This window comes from Prionailurus viverrinus, chromosome C2 (genome assembly GCF_022837055.1).
Source record: "Prionailurus viverrinus isolate Anna chromosome C2, UM_Priviv_1.0, whole genome shotgun sequence".
Classification (NCBI taxonomy): Eukaryota; Metazoa; Chordata; class Mammalia; order Carnivora; family Felidae; genus Prionailurus; species Prionailurus viverrinus.
Window position 1 is genome coordinate 5,564,188 of NC_062569.1, and position 18,132 is coordinate 5,582,319.

General features: G+C 50.3%; 1 protein-coding gene across 5 annotated transcripts in view; it reads left to right on the forward strand.

Moving 5' to 3' along the window:
- ITGA9 (integrin subunit alpha 9) overlaps positions 1 to 18,132 on the forward strand; it is a 368,133-nt gene that overhangs the window by 33,544 nt on the left and 316,457 nt on the right. For all 5 annotated transcript variants that reach the window (XR_007155622.1, XR_007155623.1, XM_047875114.1 and 2 more), the window contains exons 5-6: positions 7,990 to 8,057; positions 16,073 to 16,202. Coding sequence is in view for 3 of the 5 variants with exons in the window: in XM_047875114.1 (XP_047731070.1) it covers positions 7,990 to 8,057; positions 16,073 to 16,202 (198 nt within the window). In the remaining 2 variants the exon portion in view is untranslated. The remainder of the gene's footprint in view (positions 1 to 7,989; positions 8,058 to 16,072; positions 16,203 to 18,132) is intronic.

Here is an 18,132-nt window from a genome sequence, read left to right on the forward strand (position 1 = left end):
CAGTGGGGTCTGAACAAGTCCTCTTTTTACCGCGACAGAAAAAGCCTCACGAATATGGAAAAACCAGGGAGCAGCTCTGCTAAATTAACAAAAAGTGGTCCAGGTAAAACACTGATGAACAGGAGCAGGCAGAGCAACATTGGATATTAGACCCGGTTTCAGAATCGCTTGTCCCTGTGGTTGCACCCACAGCTCCTACTTTGGGTGACTTTGAGCCTCGGGACCCTCATCTGTAAAAATGGGGAGATTAATCCCTCCTGAAGAGGTATTTGAGATATATCAGGTGCCTAACATAGTTCGGAGCTCAGGGTGAACCCTCAGTAAGTATGATTTTTCTAATTAAGTGCTGTTACAGTATCCTTAAACCTTCCGAGAAGGTTTCTAGCCGATCCTGCTTTAATGACTAGATAATGAAGGCTGTAGAAAGTCGGATATTACAAAAATGATTTGAAGGCTCTATGGAAAGATTATAATTTCTTAAATATCTTTAAACATCCTGTTGGCACGATTTATTTGCTTGGTGAGATCTCTCCCCTCCCTCCCCCCCCCCCCCTTTTTTTTCTTTTTGTTTTTGTAGATGCTCTCAAATTTAATTCATGCCCTGTTTAAACCTTCTCATGTTGGGAATTGTTAGGGTCTGAATTTATCAAATTTTACTGTGCTTTAAAATTGTCCCATTGATTCCCAAGATTTCTGTGCCACTTTCCTTCTTTCTTATCTGGGTGTGACTGGCCTTTTATTCCCAGCTGATTTGTATCTCTCAGGACGGTGCTTATTTCTAGAGGAGGAAATAGATCACCCATTCAGATGTGAAGTTTTTATCCCCCCCTGTCTAATGTTGAATGCTGTGGCTCTACAGGGGATAAAAATCAATCAAGGTCCATTTACAAATGAAAAGGGTTTGAGGTTTTGTCTTGTTCGGTTGTGTTTTTGTTTTGTTTTGGAGAGATCCCTAAAAGGCTAAGTTGATCCATTTAAAAATTCAAGAACAAGCCCCATACACTTTTATTAAATAAAGAACTCTACATTTACATAGGATTTTATGGTTTCTAAAGAGCTTTCATAAACATTATCTCATTTAAGTAAATACAGCAAATTTAAAAACAGATGTAGTTCTGTGTTATAGCCAGTCAAGGCGGAGAGGGACCCTGAGGAGGAGAGAGAGAGGGAGGGTGGCCAGAGGGAAACGCCAGGGCCAGAAGAAGAGACCAGCTCTGTGGCAGTGGCTCTTGGGGCTCAGGGAACCCCATCAAGATTTCCGTTTTGTGCCAAGAAATGTTACCACGGGCACAAATATATTCTGTGTTCCAAACATGTTTCCATGCATCGTGTGGAATCCTTGACTGCTCAGACCGCATCGTCTAACATTTCCTTCTGGAGGTCCAAATGTTAGGAATCTCCTCTCCTAAAATTGCAAATCTGTATGATGGGTATCCTGGGTTTTATTCCTCTCACAGAAACTAACAGTTTCAGAGTTACCTACCGGCTGCCAGGTATTGTGTTAGGTAATTAACACTTATGATCCTCCTGAGTAGTGACATCATTCTGGGGGTAAGTGTTCTTATCCCCATTACACAGATGAGAAAACAGGCTTGGGGAGGATGGTGAAGGTCACAGGCTCATTAAGCAGAGAAATGATTGTTGGCTTTTAAGTTTAGAGAAGGTTTCTTTGCACCACCTGTTCTGTTGGGGTGTTGGTTTTCTTTGTGACTACTGGGGTGCTGTGGCCCATCGCTCAGCAAAATCTCCTGTTACGTCATAATTTTATCCTGAATTTTTAGGACACTACGCTAGAGACTTCTCAAGCTACGTTGCAGTTGTAACTGTAGACGCAAACTATAGACAAGTTCCAGCAGGTGCAGGGGGCAGATGGGGCCCCTCAGCCTGATAACATGTACTGGGAGGCCCATCTGCTCTGCGTCCTAGATCTTTCCTTACTGTAAGCATTTGGTATCACGTCTGAACAGTGGTTTGTCCATGCGTCAGGGGTAGTCACTCCCTGAGTCTGTTAGCTTCGGTCATCATGTGAATTCTATTCTGTTCGGAGCTGGGACTCTCACTGAGATGTGACTGTCCCGTGTTCGGGGTCACTTTTTTTTGGAGGGACGAAAGCTAACACGGCGTGCGTTGTTGGTCATTTTGGGCTGCCGTAAGGAAAGTACCATAGACGCGGCAGCTGCAAACAACAGGCACCTATATCTCACTGTTCTGGAGGCTGGGAAGCCCAAGATCAAGGCCCTGGCTGATTGGGCATCTGGTGAGGACACTCTTCTGTGTCCTCACGTGGTGGAGAGCAGAGAGACAAACTCCCTTAGGACTTTCGGGACTCACAAGAGGGCACCACGCCCATTTATGGGGGCTCTACCCTCATGACCTCACCTAATGCTGGTCACCTGCCGAGGCCCCATCACCTGATACCGTTGCATCAGGGATTAGGGTTTCAAGATATGAATTCTAGGGTGACACGAACACGTCGTCTACGGCACACAGTACGTTGAGTGCAGGTATATGATTTTGTGCCTGTACAGTTGCTCGCTTCTGCTTCTGAAGTTGGCAAGATTGGTAGTGGATTCTGGGTGTGGAAGGAACTATTTCAGGGCTACAAAACATTAAAACCTTTTCAGAATTTTTGCAAAAAGTACAAAACGTGACATTTACCATCGTAACCGTTTCTAAGTGTGCCGTCGGGGTATCGCATACGTGCGTTGTCGTGCAAACACCGCTGTCCATCTTGAGAACTTTGTCAGCGTCCCAGACTGGAACTCTGTCCCCACGAGACAACGCTCCATTGCTCCACCGCACCCCCTCGCCCCCCACCGCCGCCCCTGCGGGCCCTGACAACTGCCATTCTCCTTCCTGTCTCCGTGAGTTTCACCACTTCAGACGCCTCATGGAAGTGCAATCATACAGTATTTGTCCTTTTGCGACTGGCTTATTTCACTTAACGTGATGTCCTCAGGGGCATCTGTATTGTAGCACGCATTAGAGTTTCCTTCCCTAAGACTTCATATTCCACTGAATGAATGCCAGTTCGTGTATCCATTCATCCATCGATGGAAAACTTTTTTTTTTTTTTAAAGGATAAGAATTTTATCACTGCAGATGTGCTCTGTGAAGCATGATGGTGTGGGCGTTCAGGAGCCCTGCCCTTTCACCCTGACTCAGCCTAATTTGCTGTGTGCCTTGCAACAGACTCCTTGCCCTCTCTGAGCAATAGTGACTCCATCTGTAAAATAAACGGATAGGATTCGAATTATAGACATGCTCTAAAGATCTCTTCCCCTCTTAAAGCTTCTCTCTATTGTAAGTTTCTGGCTTTCTGTAGTTTGCCTTATAATGCCCACCATTGCTTAATTATTAAATATTTAAACACAAATTTTTTAATGTTTATTTATTTTTGAGAGAGAGACAGAGAGAGAGAGAGACAGATACGAGTGGGGGAGGGGCAGAGAGAGAGGGAGACGCAGAACGTGAAGCAGGCTCCAGGCTCTGAGCTGTCAGTGCAGAGCCCGACGCGGGGCTCGAACTCACAAACCGCAAGATCACAGTCCTTACTCATGTCATACATTGATGAGGCTGACCTGAGCTGAAGTCGGATGCTTGACCGACTGAGCCACCCAGGCGCCCCTAATTGTTAATTATTTTGATAAAATGGTTTCCTTTCTTCTCTAACCTAGCTATTTAGGTTATTTACTTTTTTTTTTTTTTCCACTTAGACTGTCATCCCTTGCAACTGAGGATAGTTTTGTCTTTTCAGTTTTACATGTTGAGCTGCCCTTCTTACTAGCAGAGATCTGTCTTCCCGAATTCATTGTCCTCTAAATTATAGCTGAATGACTAGTTGCTTGGTATTCACTCAGAAATTGAGCAAAAATTCAGAAATGACTTAAGACCAGAAGGCTATTTTTGTCTCTGTTTCATGGCTAAGTTCAGGAGCTACGGGAAAAATAATTTTAAAATCGACTCATTGCAAAGACTATCTTTGAGAGCCGAACCTTTCTGAAATAGGAAGAGAGATCAGAAGGAATTATATGTTACACTGCATGTAAATCTTGATCTTTCCATGGGCTGGTTTTATCCCACCAGCAATTGGGGAAGAGGTGCAGGAGGTGACCCCACCCAATTAAATTCTTGATCGAATTAAAATTCATTAGCGTAAGGTCCATGTATTGAGTCGTGGGTTGTGAACACTTGGAAACCACTATTTTTTTCCTCTCTGAATTGCCTTCTGTTTAGACAGGGCTTAGTAAACGCAGCAGCTCACCCAAGGAAAATACTACCGTTTTTAGAACGGAGGAGCCACACAAGTTAATGGATCAGCATGTGCCGCAGGCCAAGAAATTCAAACCCACCCACAGCAATCTGTTCCCACCTCCGCCGTGTGATTTCCGGGTCCCCTTGTTCAGCCACATCTTTGGCTTCTCGGATTCAGTCCCACTGGATTAAACGGTGTTAGGTTTGTTGTTGCATCCGTGGGCTGCTGTCATGCCAAGCCTGATTCCCCTCTGCTGCTTCAAGGTGGATAAATGTTTTGTTCCACGGCAGCAGGGGAGGGTACGGGCTTGTAGCTCTCTGCCCGGCCACATCCTTGGGGCAGGTGGAGATTGTGTGGACATGGCCAGGAGTCGCCAATGTGGGGCCCACAGCCTGTGTTTGTGCAGGAGAAGTTCTTCTGGGGACACAGGCGTCTGGAGGTCCGACCCCATCCTTCCAGCCTGCACTGCCTGGACTTCTCAGTGGAGGAAGGGATTGTGACCTGGGCGGGGGGTTTCTTGGGGACGCTGGGATGGGGCAGCCTCTTGTCTCCACGCCTACCGCCCTTTTCAAAGCTCTGTGGTATACAGGCTTTCCTGCCGTCTCGGGAACTGGATCTGAGCATTCTGTCCCTTTCCTCCTGAGGCCCCAAAGGGAAAGGAATTGCCCGAGGTAGAATTAGCCAATCTAGGTTTAGAAAGCCCAGAAACATCGATCCTGTGGGTCCCTGCCCTGCTCCAATCCCAGCCACCACCACCACAATCCTTAGGCCTCTGGGGTTAGTGGTGGCCCGGGCGGGGGGCTCAGGATTCCTGGTGCCCAGAACACAACTCCTTTTGAAACGAGGCTGGGGCTGGTGGTCAGGGAGCCTGACCTATTGGAAGGCAGAGGTCAGGGCTGGCAGAGCAGTGGGGACAAAGGTCCAAAGCATGTAGGTTGGAGAGTTCCGGTGCTTCGTGGCTGGAGGAACGTGCTTGCCCCTCTTCTGTCTCCGCCTGGGCCTTGGGGCTGTGCACAGAGCCACTTGCCTGCGTGTTCCCTTAGCATACCAGCGCTGGCTCTTGCTCCTAACTGGCACAAGGCTGGTGTTGGGGACAGTGAGATGAACCAATTCATCTTGGTGTCGAATCAGCCGTGATAAACAAACGCATGCTGTGATGGGGAGGGGGTATGATTTACATACACCTCCAGGCTCACCTGGACAGAGAAGCTGTTCTGAGCAGGAGTTCTGGAAGGCTGTGGACAGCTCAGAATATGCAAGTGTCTGATCCGGTCACACCAGCTGATCCTTCCTAGACTTGAACTGCCGTGACTGCCTCTCCTCCCCGCAGACTATGTGTGGTGGGATGGGGTGGGGGTGGAAGCCTTAGGACTGGATCCTGTTCCAAGTTGAAGGGGTGAATCGGCATTACAGAAGTTTCTGGGAGGTCAGCGCTCTGGGTACTAGTCAGGAGCCCCACGTGGTTTGATCCCTTGCTCTAGACCATCCCAAGAAGGCAGGTGTAGACCCTTGGGTCTCAGAAAGTCAAAGCCGGTGGGATCGTGCCTGTTTTCTGTGTGTCCCTGGCCCTCAGACCTCTGATGAGGCCGTCCCAGCTTGGGGAGCCTGGGGCTGGCCTCTAACGGTACCTCGATGCTGGCTCAGGACTTTTTTTGGGGCCGGGAGTGGGAGCACTGCTAGCTCCCGGAGTGGCCGTGGCTCCCTCAGGCGCCCTGCGTCCTGCTCCTGGCGTAGAGCTGACCAGCACAGTTTGGGGCTGAGATGGAGAAAGACACATTTTCATATCTGCTATTTTTGGAGTCCCTGTTACAAAGGAGACCTTGAGACTATTTTCTTTGAAATGTCAAAGATTCCTGTGCAGTCCTTACTCATGTCATACATTGACGAAGCTGAACCGATGTGTCCTGCTCTGTCCCTTCGTTCAGCTGGTGGGGTCTGAATTTTCTTCGGTTTATTTGCATGAGAGTTACATTTGGCTGTTTAACCCCCGGAGGCAGTGGGGGAGGATACGCTTTTTGCCGGACCTTCCAGATGTAATATAACTGTTTGTTCGGGTTGGGACATTTTGATCCTTCTTGCCATTATGCTATTTGATGTAGGATTTGGTATTAATTTTTATTATTTCTTGCCATCAGACAGTTTGATGCGTGATGTCTTTATGACTTTGCATAAGCCCCACTTCCAGCCCTGGTGCAAGATTTTTGCAGAGAACAGGCGGGGTCCATTGTCCCTGGGTTGCTTGCTGACAGGCCTGTGAGTTCTCCTTGTAATAACAGAGCAAGCTAGAGGAACTGATTTAGCCCTCTCAAGGAAGAGGAGTAACTCAATTGACATTCCGTTGTAATTTAGCAGTCGGTTAATGGCCACTTACTGGAAAATGTTACCAGGCTCTGCGGTGAGTGTTGTTAGAAACTGAACTACTCTGTATATTTCCCCAGGGTCCTTTTCCCCCTTCTCCTCTAGTGCACACTCGAGCTGCAGGAAGTGGCTTTTTGTTGCAATCATAGCTTCATTGTTCCTCTGGATTATTTATTTTGTTTCAAAATTAAGTATATTGCCTTTAATGGTAGCAGAGATGTGCCAAGAGCCCCGGGGTGACATGGGGATCACTGGGTTATTCCGTTGGGTAGCCCAGGCCTGCAGGTGCCCAGGGGCAGGCAGTCATGAACCTGTATCCGACAGTGTTGGTTTCACGTGTAATTAATCAGAGTCACCTGAGCAGAATGTCTCTCTCTCTCCGTGTCTTTACCCATGTAATTATTTCAGCCGGCTGGTCACTGTATGGGTTTTGAGTAATCACTCACTCCACAGAGCCTTTGATAGGCCACAGAGGTGAACAAATGGGAATCTTGGCTTTGCCATTTACTAGCTGTGTGGCCTTGAACAATTCACCTAACCTCTCTGAGCCTCAGGAGTTTTACCTATTTAACCGATGACAGTATGGGCTCCCAGGGATAAGAGACCAAGGCCATGGCGTGTGTGGACGCAGCTAACAGTGCCTAGAACGTGCGAAAACATCTTCCTTCCAACTGAAGAGTAGAACATCAGCAGCAGAATGCCCCCTTTGTCGGGTCAGAGTGTTGGGAACGGCGAGGGAACGGTAGAGGAAAAAGAACTTAACCGCTTGTGTTAATTTTGACCTGGAGAGAGCTTCCCCTTTTATGGAAGATACAGGGGTCAATGTATAGCGTCACCATACCCCATCAGTGATAGTGTAACCGAGTGCGGGGCAGATCTGGTGGGGTCCCCTCTTCCTGCAGCCCCAGGCTCCGATGGCTGGTTTCTGGCTGGATGGCAGGAATCATATTGCCTCCAGCTCTGAGGAGGGGTTGTCTTCCAGGGGACTCCACACAGGGATGGCCACATCATTCCATTTCTGGCTCATGTGTTCAGCTCCTTTTCCTCCCAGGGCGCTCCATCCTGTCTGGAGTAAATGAAATAATCGTCACCCGCCTCCCACTTAATTACCACGGCTGCCGCTCCTCTCGCCCCTACATGCGTGCAGGAAGTCCGCTGGGGCGCTTGGGAGCCTCACGGCCCGATGGCACCAGAGCCTGGAGTTTTGAGGTCTGGTGGATTCCTGAGACTTTCCTTCCACACCCCGGCCTGGAAGGCGTCCCTGGGCCCGGCCCACAGCGGTGCACGGGGAAGTGGCCAGCACGCTCAGCCGCTCCACACACGACCGGTACAGACTGACGAGGCTGTGGTTTGCTTCTTTCCTTCCTCCCCTCTAGAGTATAAGAAGAAGTACGGAGAGGAACACGGCTCCTGCCAGGCTGGGATAGCAGGCTTCTTCACCGAGGTGGGTGTCGGCTGCTGGGCATCTCTGCCCTCCTGCTGGTGGTGTTCATTTCCTGGCTGATGGTGGTCTTGGGAGCTTCTTGAGATGATGCCTCCAGTCGCATCCAGGGAAGCTTATGGAAACCGGCGGGGGTGCCTGCTGGCCAGAAGGCACCGGGGGAGGGTGGGCGGGCTCATCTGGAGGATACAGCTATTTGGACAGTTTCTCTAAGGAGTCCTCTTGACTCGGAGACCCATGGAAGGAATTGATTCACGGGAGTGCAGGTGGGATGATGCGCAGTCAAGTGTGTGTCTTGTTGCTGGCAGTGAGGAGGATGTATTAAGCGTCACCTCCTATCATTCCTGTGTCCTAGGTGGAGAGATCGTAGGATTTTGTATGCAACTCAGCCAGCCCCTTTCCCAAATTGCAAAGGACCGTGCACTTGAATACTCATGTGCCTGTGTAGTGGTACCATGATCTTTGGCTGCTGGTACATCTTGAGGGACTGTTCTTAAGTGAGTCTTACCTACTTTGAGTGTCCCCTTCGCATCTGCCCCTCGTTTCTCAGGCATCATTTTGATTATGTGCCGTGTGCGAAGTTCCGTGTCAGGTCCTGTAAGTGGCCCAGTCATCCAGGTGGTTGTCCAGGCCCAAACGAAAGAGTACTTTTCATTTAGAATTCATCTGCACTCCTGTTATTTGAACCTCCAAAACATATCCCAAATGTGACCGTTTCAATTCCCCACCATCATCACCCTCTGGAAAAGCCACGGTCGTCACCTGGAGATGTGCTGGTTTAATGCTTATTTATTAAAAAAAATTTTTTTTAAATCTTTATTTATTTTTGGGAGAGACAGAGCGTGAGCAGGGGAGGAACAGAGAGAGAAGGAGACAGAGAAACCAAAGCAGGCTCCAGGCTCTGAGCTGTCAGCACAGAGCCTGATGCGGGGCTCGAACTCACAAACCATGAGATTATGCATGATCTGAGCCAAAGTTGGATGCTCAACCGACTGAGCCACCCAGGCACCCCTGATGTTTGTTTATTTTTGAGAGAGAGAGAGACAGAGTGTGAGCAGGGGAGGGGCAGAGAGAGAGGGAGACACAGAATCCGAAGCAGGCTCCAGGCTCTGAGCTGTCAGCACATAGCCTGATGCGGGGCTCGAACTCACGAACTGTGAGATCATGACTTGAGCCGAAGTTGGACGCTCAACCGACTGAGCCCCCCAGGCGCCCCTGAGATGCTCTGGTTTGAGCTCCCTGCATCTGCTTTTTTTTTTTTTTTTGTAGTAAAATATACATAACATGAAATTGACCATTTTGACCATTTTTAAAAAGTTTATATTGAGAGAGAGAGAGAGAGAGAGAGCCTGAGTGGGAGGAGGGGCAGAGAGAAGGGGAGAGAGAGAATCCCAAGCAGGCTCTGTGCTGTCCGTGCACAGCCCAACGTGGGCTCAGTCCCACTAAATAAACAGTGAAGTCATGACCTGAGCCAAAATCAAGAGTCAGTGTTTAACTGATTGAGCCCCCCGGGTGACCCTATATTGACCATATTGAAGCAAACAATCCAGTGGTATTTACTGCATTCACAGTGTTGTGTAACCATGGCCTCTCTAGCTTGAGAACATTTCCATCACCTCAGTCTGCATCTGTTCTCAACTCCCACCCTGTGTTTTCTGCACAGCAGCCTGAGGAATCTTTCAAAATCGAGCCCTGTCAGGGGCACCTGGGTGGTTCAGTTGGTTGAGCGTCCGACTTCGGCTCGGGTCATGATCTCACGGTTTGTGAGTTCGAGCCCCGCGTCGGGCTCTGTGCTGACAGCTCGGAGCCTGGAGCCTGCTTTGGATTCTGTGTCTCCCTCTCTCTCGGCCCCTAACCCGCTCGCATTCTGTCTCTGTCTCTCTCAAAAATAAATAAACATTAAAAAAATTTAAGGAAAAAAAAAGATTTATCTCTCGCATTTGTTTTCGCAGACATTATATGCTGGAAACAAACTCCGTTGTTTTCCTAAACGTGTAGTTGCCTGTTGTCATATTGGTCTGCTGACCAGGTTTTCTCACCCCACTGGCTTGAAATCCTATCCTGCCATATGCCAGGCTCATACGCTTCCTCCATCTCTGTTGCACATTTAGATGGGGTAACTTCTGGGGCTGTCGCTCCTCCAGGAAGGTCTAGTAAAGTATGACTCAGCTCAGTAGGCAACAGGGAACCACTGTCAGCCCACGAGCAGGTCACGGACACCATGGATGGCAGTGCTGAGAGAGAAAGGCTGGGTGGGCTGGTGTGGCCAGGACTTTAAAAGTGGGAGGGCCTGGAGGGAGGCTGGGGCGGGGGTGGGGGTCTGTGATGGGGTCCAGCCACAAAACAACAGGGCGGGAATAAGAAGCGAGCGGAGCAATTGGAGAATATCAAGGCCGTATCAGTGGGCTGGATGGCCAGGGAACTGTGGTATAGATGAAGTATGTGTTGAGCCAGGGTTCTGGAGAACAGTAGTGCCCCAGTGGGAAGAAGGCTGTCTAGAGATGAATCACCGGAGGAGGTAAAGGGATGGGTGTGAGGTGATGGATGGGGCACTCAGAGGTGTTTTTGGAAGGTGCTTGGATGCAGAGACCACAATCCCACCCGAGTTGGAAACTCGGATCTGGCCATTGCTAGTACCTCTGCAAGGGGGCTGGGTATGCTCAGCCTGGAACTGGGGATGGGGTGGGGGGAAGGATGCCTCCTTTAGCCAGCGGGGGAGAAAAAGTAGACTCATTACAGAAATGAGGGCTCATCAGAGCCGTTGGTGGAGAACTAAGGGAGAGAAGGAGTTCCCAGGGAGGGGGTGTCCTTATGGTCTCACCAGCCAGAAGGTCAGGGAAGGCAGGGCATCGGTGCCAGGCAGAAGGAGGTCTTGGTAGGAGGAGCGGGAAGGGCAGGGCCGGATGGGAACCCAGGTGCCTGTGCCGGCTGCTGGTGACCAGAGGAACGGGAGCACCTATGGGAACTCGAGGCTCTGGGAGCCACGGAGTCTCAGCGTGTGCCGGCTGGGCAAACAGCAGTGGGGCTGGAGGGCATGTGATGTGGGGTTGTGGGGCCAGGGAGTGGGAGGCTCAGCCCTCTGACCCGGCCACCGTCTCCTGGCTGCCCTGGGCTTTGCCTCCCTAAACACGAGGTCTTTGAACTCACGGCCTCTCTTGTTTCTGGAACTTCAGCTGTCGGAGGCCGTGCAGGAAATGTGGTTGAAAGGGTCAGGCAGGACTTGTCCCCTCGCCCGCCCTCCCGCTGACCTCGTCACTTGGGCTTGCTCTTGCTGTGGGCTCGGCTGTTCCTGCACAGGGCTGGCAACTGCTTCTGTGGCCTTCCGGATGTGGCCACGTTGCCCCCAAGGACGCTGGCCCGAGGCGCCTGCTTGGCCTGAAGGTCTGTGACCCAGGGGTTGCCAAAGCTGTCTCCGTTACGGATACCACGTGAGTTTTAGCCTGTTACTGAGGATAAGGGAGAGCTTCCTGGGACCTTTATTGTTGTAGCTCCGGAGGAGAGAGACAGATCCTTGTGAGTAGCTAGAGGAGACGTGGACCGGCCCACCCGTGCAGGAGCACTACCGCGGGAGCCTGGAGACATCTGGGTGAAGTCTGGGACACAGACTTCTGTTGCAGAGCCTGAGTGCCCATCTGCCCTGCCCCCACCTCCGCTCAGGCCAACTTACAGCTCACAGAGAAAAGCCCGTGGCACACCCCATGCCCCTGTACCTCTGGAGGTTCTGCTAACATGTGTACCTAGGGAAAAGGCCCTCACTGTTTACGGAAGGGATTCTACATGTAAGTCAGGCCGGGTGGCCTTTGCCTTGCAGAGAAACTTGCGTTTCTGTGCGCCATTTGCATGGGCTGTTTCTGGGTGGTGGGGGGCTAAGCGTTGAGGCCGTTTTCCTGGCGCTTGTGAACAGTGCCACAAGGGCGCAGGCCATCCCTGGTGACCGGGAGAACCGAATCCAGGGAGTTTCAGGAGGACAGTATCCTGCCTCTCCCCGTGGGTCTCAGGCTCAGCTTCAGGTTATCTAGTTTGAACCAAGGGAGAAGGAGGCATGAACACACAGAGGAGAGGCAAGATAGATAAGAGCTGTTGGTTTTAAAGGTTTTTGAGGAGATGGGGTGCCTGGGTGGCTCAGTCGGTTAAGCGTCTGACTTTGGCTCAGGTTATGATCTCATGGCTCATGGGTTCGAGCCCCGCGTCGGGCTCTGTGCTGGCAGCTCGGAGCCTGGAGCCTGCTTTGTGTATCCCTCTCTCTCTTCCCCTCCCCTTCTCGTGCCTTCTCTCTCTCTCTCTCTCAAAAATGAATACAACATTAACAAAAAATAAAGGATTTTGAGGAGAGGGATTGCCTTCTTAGACTCTTTGTGACGTTTGTGAGAGGGTAGGTGCAGGGATATATTAGACATATAGTTCTGAGTCTTTAAGCTGGATTTATTTTATTTTATGTTTTAAATGTATATTTTTAAATGTTTATTTTGAGAGAGAGAGGGGAAGAGAGAATCCCAAGCAGGCTCTGTGCTGTCAGCGCAGAGCCCGGTGTGGAGCTCGATCCTACGAACTGTGAGATCGTGACCTGGGCCCCTGATTCCAAAATCAAGAGTCGGATGTTTTTTTTTTTGTTTTTTTTTTAAAATTTTTTTTTTCAACGTTTTTATTTTTTTGGGGACAGAGAGAGACAGAGCATGAACGGGGGAGGGGCAGAGAGACAGGGAGACACAGAATCGGAAACAGGCTCCAGGCTCTGAGCCATCAGCCCAGAGCCTGACGCGGGGCTCGAACTCACGGACCTCGAGATCGTGACCTGGCTGAAGTCGGCCGCTCAACCGACTGCGCCACCCAGGCGCCCCAAGAGTCGGATGTTTAACTGAGCCACCCAGGGGCCCCGATGCTGGATTGATTTTAAATCATCAGAAAGCAACGTGTCTACCACCTGGTGTCCTAAAGAGCCCCACGGGGGTCTCTGGTGATGCTCAAGGCTTTGGCTTGGGAGGGGCTGCAGGTAGAGAAAGCTGTTATATGGTGTGTGCGATTGGCACCAGGGATACTGGTCCTTATGTTCTTCCGTGGCCCGTGTGTTGGGACACCGATTCCAATTTCCTTTCCGAGTTCAAGCCCAAGGAAAAAGGCTCTCCCCTCTGATGAACTGATCATTTGTCTAACACTCCTTTTAGAACTAGCACAGTCCCCGCACGGCACAGATGAGTACAGGGGGTGGGACTTAACAAAAGCACCACCACCTGTGTGTTTTCAGTGATGCGTTCTGAGTGTGGAAAGTGATATGCTTTTTTTTTTTTTTAAATTTTTTAACGTTTCTTTTTGAGAGAGAGAGCATGAGCAGGGGAGGGGCAGAGAGAGAGGGAGGCACAGAATCGGAAGCAGGCTCCAGGCTCCGAGCTGTCAGCACACAGCGGACGTGGGGCTCGACCCCTCAGACTGAGAGATCATGACCCGAGCCAAAGGCAGACACTCAGCTGACTAAGCCACCCAGGCGCCCACAGTGTGGAGGCCAGCTCTGCAGAGGGGAGTCAACCTGGAAGGACGTTTCTGAAATAGGACAGCATGTGGGGGACCCTAAGGGCCAAAGGAGGGGTGGCCGTGTTTTGGGAGCAAGAGGCCTTGATGACATTGGAGTGTGTGGTCTCCAGTGTCTGCGTGGCCCTCTCCTTTGGTGTTTTTGTGCAGCTGAGGGGTTTCCGTTAAAGTTGTCTTCGAACCCTTTGGGATGGAATTTTTTTGTCTAAAGTATTTTGTCCGTTTCCGTGTCACCTTCCCCAGGGAAGGCCATACAAAGGGACTTAGTTGGTCTGTGTCTCTAGCAGAAGCTTCCATATGTAATCGCAGGTGCTTCATATTGTTGGAGGAAAAACTCATGATTTTGTTAGGAAAATAACTTTTATTGATTCTTAGTGCAGTGTAGCTACTTTGGAAAATATAATCAAGAGACGGCGTTCCCCGTTGGGGAAGGGAGGAAGGGAGGAAGGGAGGAAGAGAGGAAGGAAGGGAGGGAGGGGGGAAGAAAGGAAGGGGGGAAGGAAGGAAGGAAGAAAGGGAGGGAGGGAGGGAGGGAGGGGGGAAGGGAGGAAAGGAGGAAGGGAGGAAGGAAGGGAGAGAGGAAGGAAGGGAGGGAGGGGGGAAGGAAGGGAGGGAGGGAGGGAGGGGGGAAGGAAGGGAGGGAGGGGGGAAGGAAGGAAGGGAGGGAGGGAGGGGGGAAGGGAGGGAGGGAGGAAGGCAGGCCTCAGCCAGGGTCATCCAGTGGACACAAGGCTGTAGTGGGCACCACCCTGCCTACAGCGGCCACACTGTGTGCTCCATTTGGAACACAGTGGGCGTTTGGGGAGGGGACTTCCTTGTCAGTGTCCAGTCATTGTTCTAGAATTTTGAAAAACAAAATAAATTTTAGGGATGAGAGAGAGATGTAAAGAGAGAGATGGGGCGCCTGGGGGGCTCACTTGGTTAAGCGTCTGGCTTCAACTCAGGTGATGATCTCATAGTTCACTGAGTTTAAGCCCCACGTCGGGCTCTGTACGGACAGGGGTGGGGCCGGCTTCAGATCCTCTCTCTCTCTGCCCCTTCCCTACTTGCGTGCTCTTTCTCTCTCTCAAAATAAATAAATAAACTTAAAAAAAAAAGTGCCAGAAGAAGGGAGGGATTCCTGTAATCCTTATCACCCAGTGGAAAAAACCATAAACGTTTGGGACTTATGCTGCTTGTCTTTGTTTTGTCTGTCTTGCTCCTGTATGCATCTTTTTTCCTTTTATAAAACATGATCATTGACTGTATATTGTGTGGCCTGTCCTTATTAACTTAGCACTTTGTGATTCTGTCTCAGTGCTATCAGATCTGCAGTATTTTTATAGCTGCAGGATTCTGTTGAATTGGATGTGCCATGATTTAGAATCCCCGCTGTTCGACATGTAGGTCATGTCCAACTTTCTTTAGCACAGTGATGATGCCTGTTCTTGTGGGTAAAACCATGCTTTGTCCACGCTGACCACCCTAGGTAGGTACATCACTTGGGAGCACTTGGAATGCTCATCAGCATTGCTCATTGGGTGGTTTTGTAGCACAAACCTGCTCTCGGCCCCGTTGAGGGCGCAGGGCCATTTGCCCCCACTCCAAACGCTGGGGACGGCTGTGTCTCTGTGTTTCTGGGTCTGTTTTGTTTTTTTTTTTTTAAGTTTATTTTGAGAGAATGAGAGATAGAGCATGAGCAGGGGAGGGACAGAGAGAGAGAGAGAGAGAGAGAGAGAGAGAGAGAGAGAGAGCGAGAATCCCAAGCAGGCTCCACACTGTCAGCACAGAGCCCGACGCAGGGCTTGAACTCACAAACCGTGAGATCGCGACCTGAGACGAAACCAAGAGTCAGACGCCTAACCGCCGAGGTGCCCCCTGGGTCTGTTTTTAATAGCAGTGCTGTCTCCTGCTGTCTCGAGTCCCCGTCCTTCCCTTAACCTCTCTGCCCTCGTACTTCTGTCGTGAGTTCGCAGTGGGTCACAGCAGCCACAAATGCGAGCTTCAGAGCCCTTCCTGGGAAGAGCGTCCTGAGCGAGGACGTGGGGATCTCCACGGTGTGCACAGAGATGCTTCTGGTCACTTGTTTTCTCCTCGCTCTGCGTGGGGGAGGTGGGGTCGGAGGCCAGGATGCTGAGGGGGGTGCTGTCTTTTCACGAGCTCTGTTTCCTGGAATTCTGTGATTTATAAGGATGTGCACTGATGCCATCTCCTCGTTTGATGCAGGCGTAAAGGTGAGGGGATGTGCGTGAGCCCACCCGTGGGTGGGCTAGGGACCTGGTACGTGAGTCACTCTGTCGTCACCTCGCTGCGTTCTCCCCGTCTGTATCCCTGCCGACCCTGGGTGTTTGGTGGATCCCGTCATGCCAGGGGACCCGCTGAAGTCATTTTTATTGCTCAGCGGAAGAAAGTCCGGGGTGCGGAAGTTCTTCGCTGCGGCTGTGGTTCTCCCTGCTCTCACCTGCACTCCCTCTTCCGCTTCCTTCCGCGTTCACCTCTGGGTCTCTCTTCGGCAGGAGCTGGTGGTGATGGGTGCCCCGGGGTCATTTTATTGGGCCGGGACGGTCAAGGTGCTGAACCTTACGGACAACACCTATTTCAAGCTGAACGACGAAGCGATCATGAACAGGCGGTACACGTACCTGGGTGAGTAGCTCAGGGTCGTGGACAGGTGAGAAGGGGAAACGGGAGCGATTCTCGCCAAGCTCACACACTGTTGCTTTACGGAGGGAAAGAAGGGTTTATTGGCTTTTACGGGTATTGTTCCAATTCGGTCCACTTTCCCTCCGGACACCTCACGTGGAGCCTCACACCCAGCAGGGAGAGAACAAAGGAGGGCTCTGGATTGAAACCGTGATCATGTTGCAGAGCTGGAGGCAGACATTTTATTTTCTTGTTTGAGCCGTTCCTCAAGTTCAGATACAACATGAGTACAATAGAATCCTGGTTTTCCACGGCGTTCCTTTGGGTGCAGCCTCCGCCTCCCGGTCTCAACAGCAGTTGCAAATAGAAATGATAAGAAGCAATAATTAACATGATGGATGGCAGGGTAATGCCGAAGGTGAACCACAGGCTCAGAAGATTTCTCTTCTGTTCTCAGCTCTTTTAACCTTCTAGAAAGAAGACAGATACAACCAAGAGATAGGCTGTCTTTGTGGGTGCAAAGATTTTATGTGGCTCTTTTCCTTAGTTCATGCCCTGAATGCTATCATTCTGGATATTATTTTCTCTTTTTTTTAAAAAAAATATTTATTTAGAGAGAGTGCAAGCAGGGGAGGGGCATAGAGAGAGAGAGAGAATCCCAAGCAGGCTCTATGCTGTCAGCACAGAGCCCAACACGGAGCTCAGTCTCATGAAGCAAGAGATCATGACCTGAGATGAAATCAAGAGCTGGATGCTTAACTGACTGAGCCATCCAGGTATTCCTGGATACTATTTCTTTGAATTCCTGAGACAACCATACGAGGCAGCTATTATTACCCACGTTTTGTAGGCAGAGAAACCGAGGTACAGAAAAGTATGCAACTTGCTAAGATCACGTGGCTTGTAAAGAGTGGAGTGGGGGGCTTAAACCTGTGGTTTTAGAGCCCAGAGTCCCAATGCAGAACTGCCTCCTGGGCTGTGGAGATAGCACTGACCACTGGTATGGACCCCTCACTCGGCTGGGAGCACCTTGGATGTAGGGAGTTGGTCTGACGTTTCCAGGACTTGATAGAGTGCTTGGTACACAGCAGGGAGTCCCAGCGTATGTTTGGTAGATTGGAGAGTGGAGAGAAGGCAGCAGAGAGCTTGGTTTGGGTTTGTCTTTAGGGTCTGGGATAGGTCCTTTGAACTTGAGGGCCCATGGCTTCTCCCTGTGTACCAGAGACCCTTGTTGCTGAAAGGCTTTCAAGGGTCACTTGAGGCTTTGCGATCACGCATAATACTCTTAGGTAATGTGGTCAGGCCACATGGTCAATAAGGATTGGTCACAATAGGGTATCATCACAAAATCCACATGGCCTGTGATCACAGCATTAGGGTATAAATGTGAGGACAAGGTTTGGGAATATATGCTAGCTAGAGAATTTTCAGCCTGCTTGTGAAGCAGGAGACATTTAGACTAAGCTCAGACAAATTTTGCCTTTGTTTCTAGGCTCCTTTTGCATCCAAACTCTTCCCTCATCCATCCACCCACCCACCCACTGTCAGCTTCTTTCTGCCTTCTCTTAGGAGGGAGGGTGGCATAGTGGTTACCGGCAAGGGCTTTCGAGATGCACAGATTGGATTTGAATCTTGCCATGTTATCTTGGGCATGTTACTGAACCACATTTAGTCTCAGTGCCTACCTCTGTAAAAGGGAAGAAATGATCATACCTTCCTCATAGAACTGTGTCATTAAAAGATGCTGGCATCCAAAGACATGCATAGGAATGTTCACAGCAGCTTTATTTGGAGTAAAGCGGGAACAACTGGAAACAGCCCAGGTGCCCAGCAGCGGGAGAATAAAGGTGTTACGACCTATTCATACGGTGGACCATTGCTCGACAATAAAAAGAAACGACTCTTACACTCAGTATGGATGAATGTCACAGGT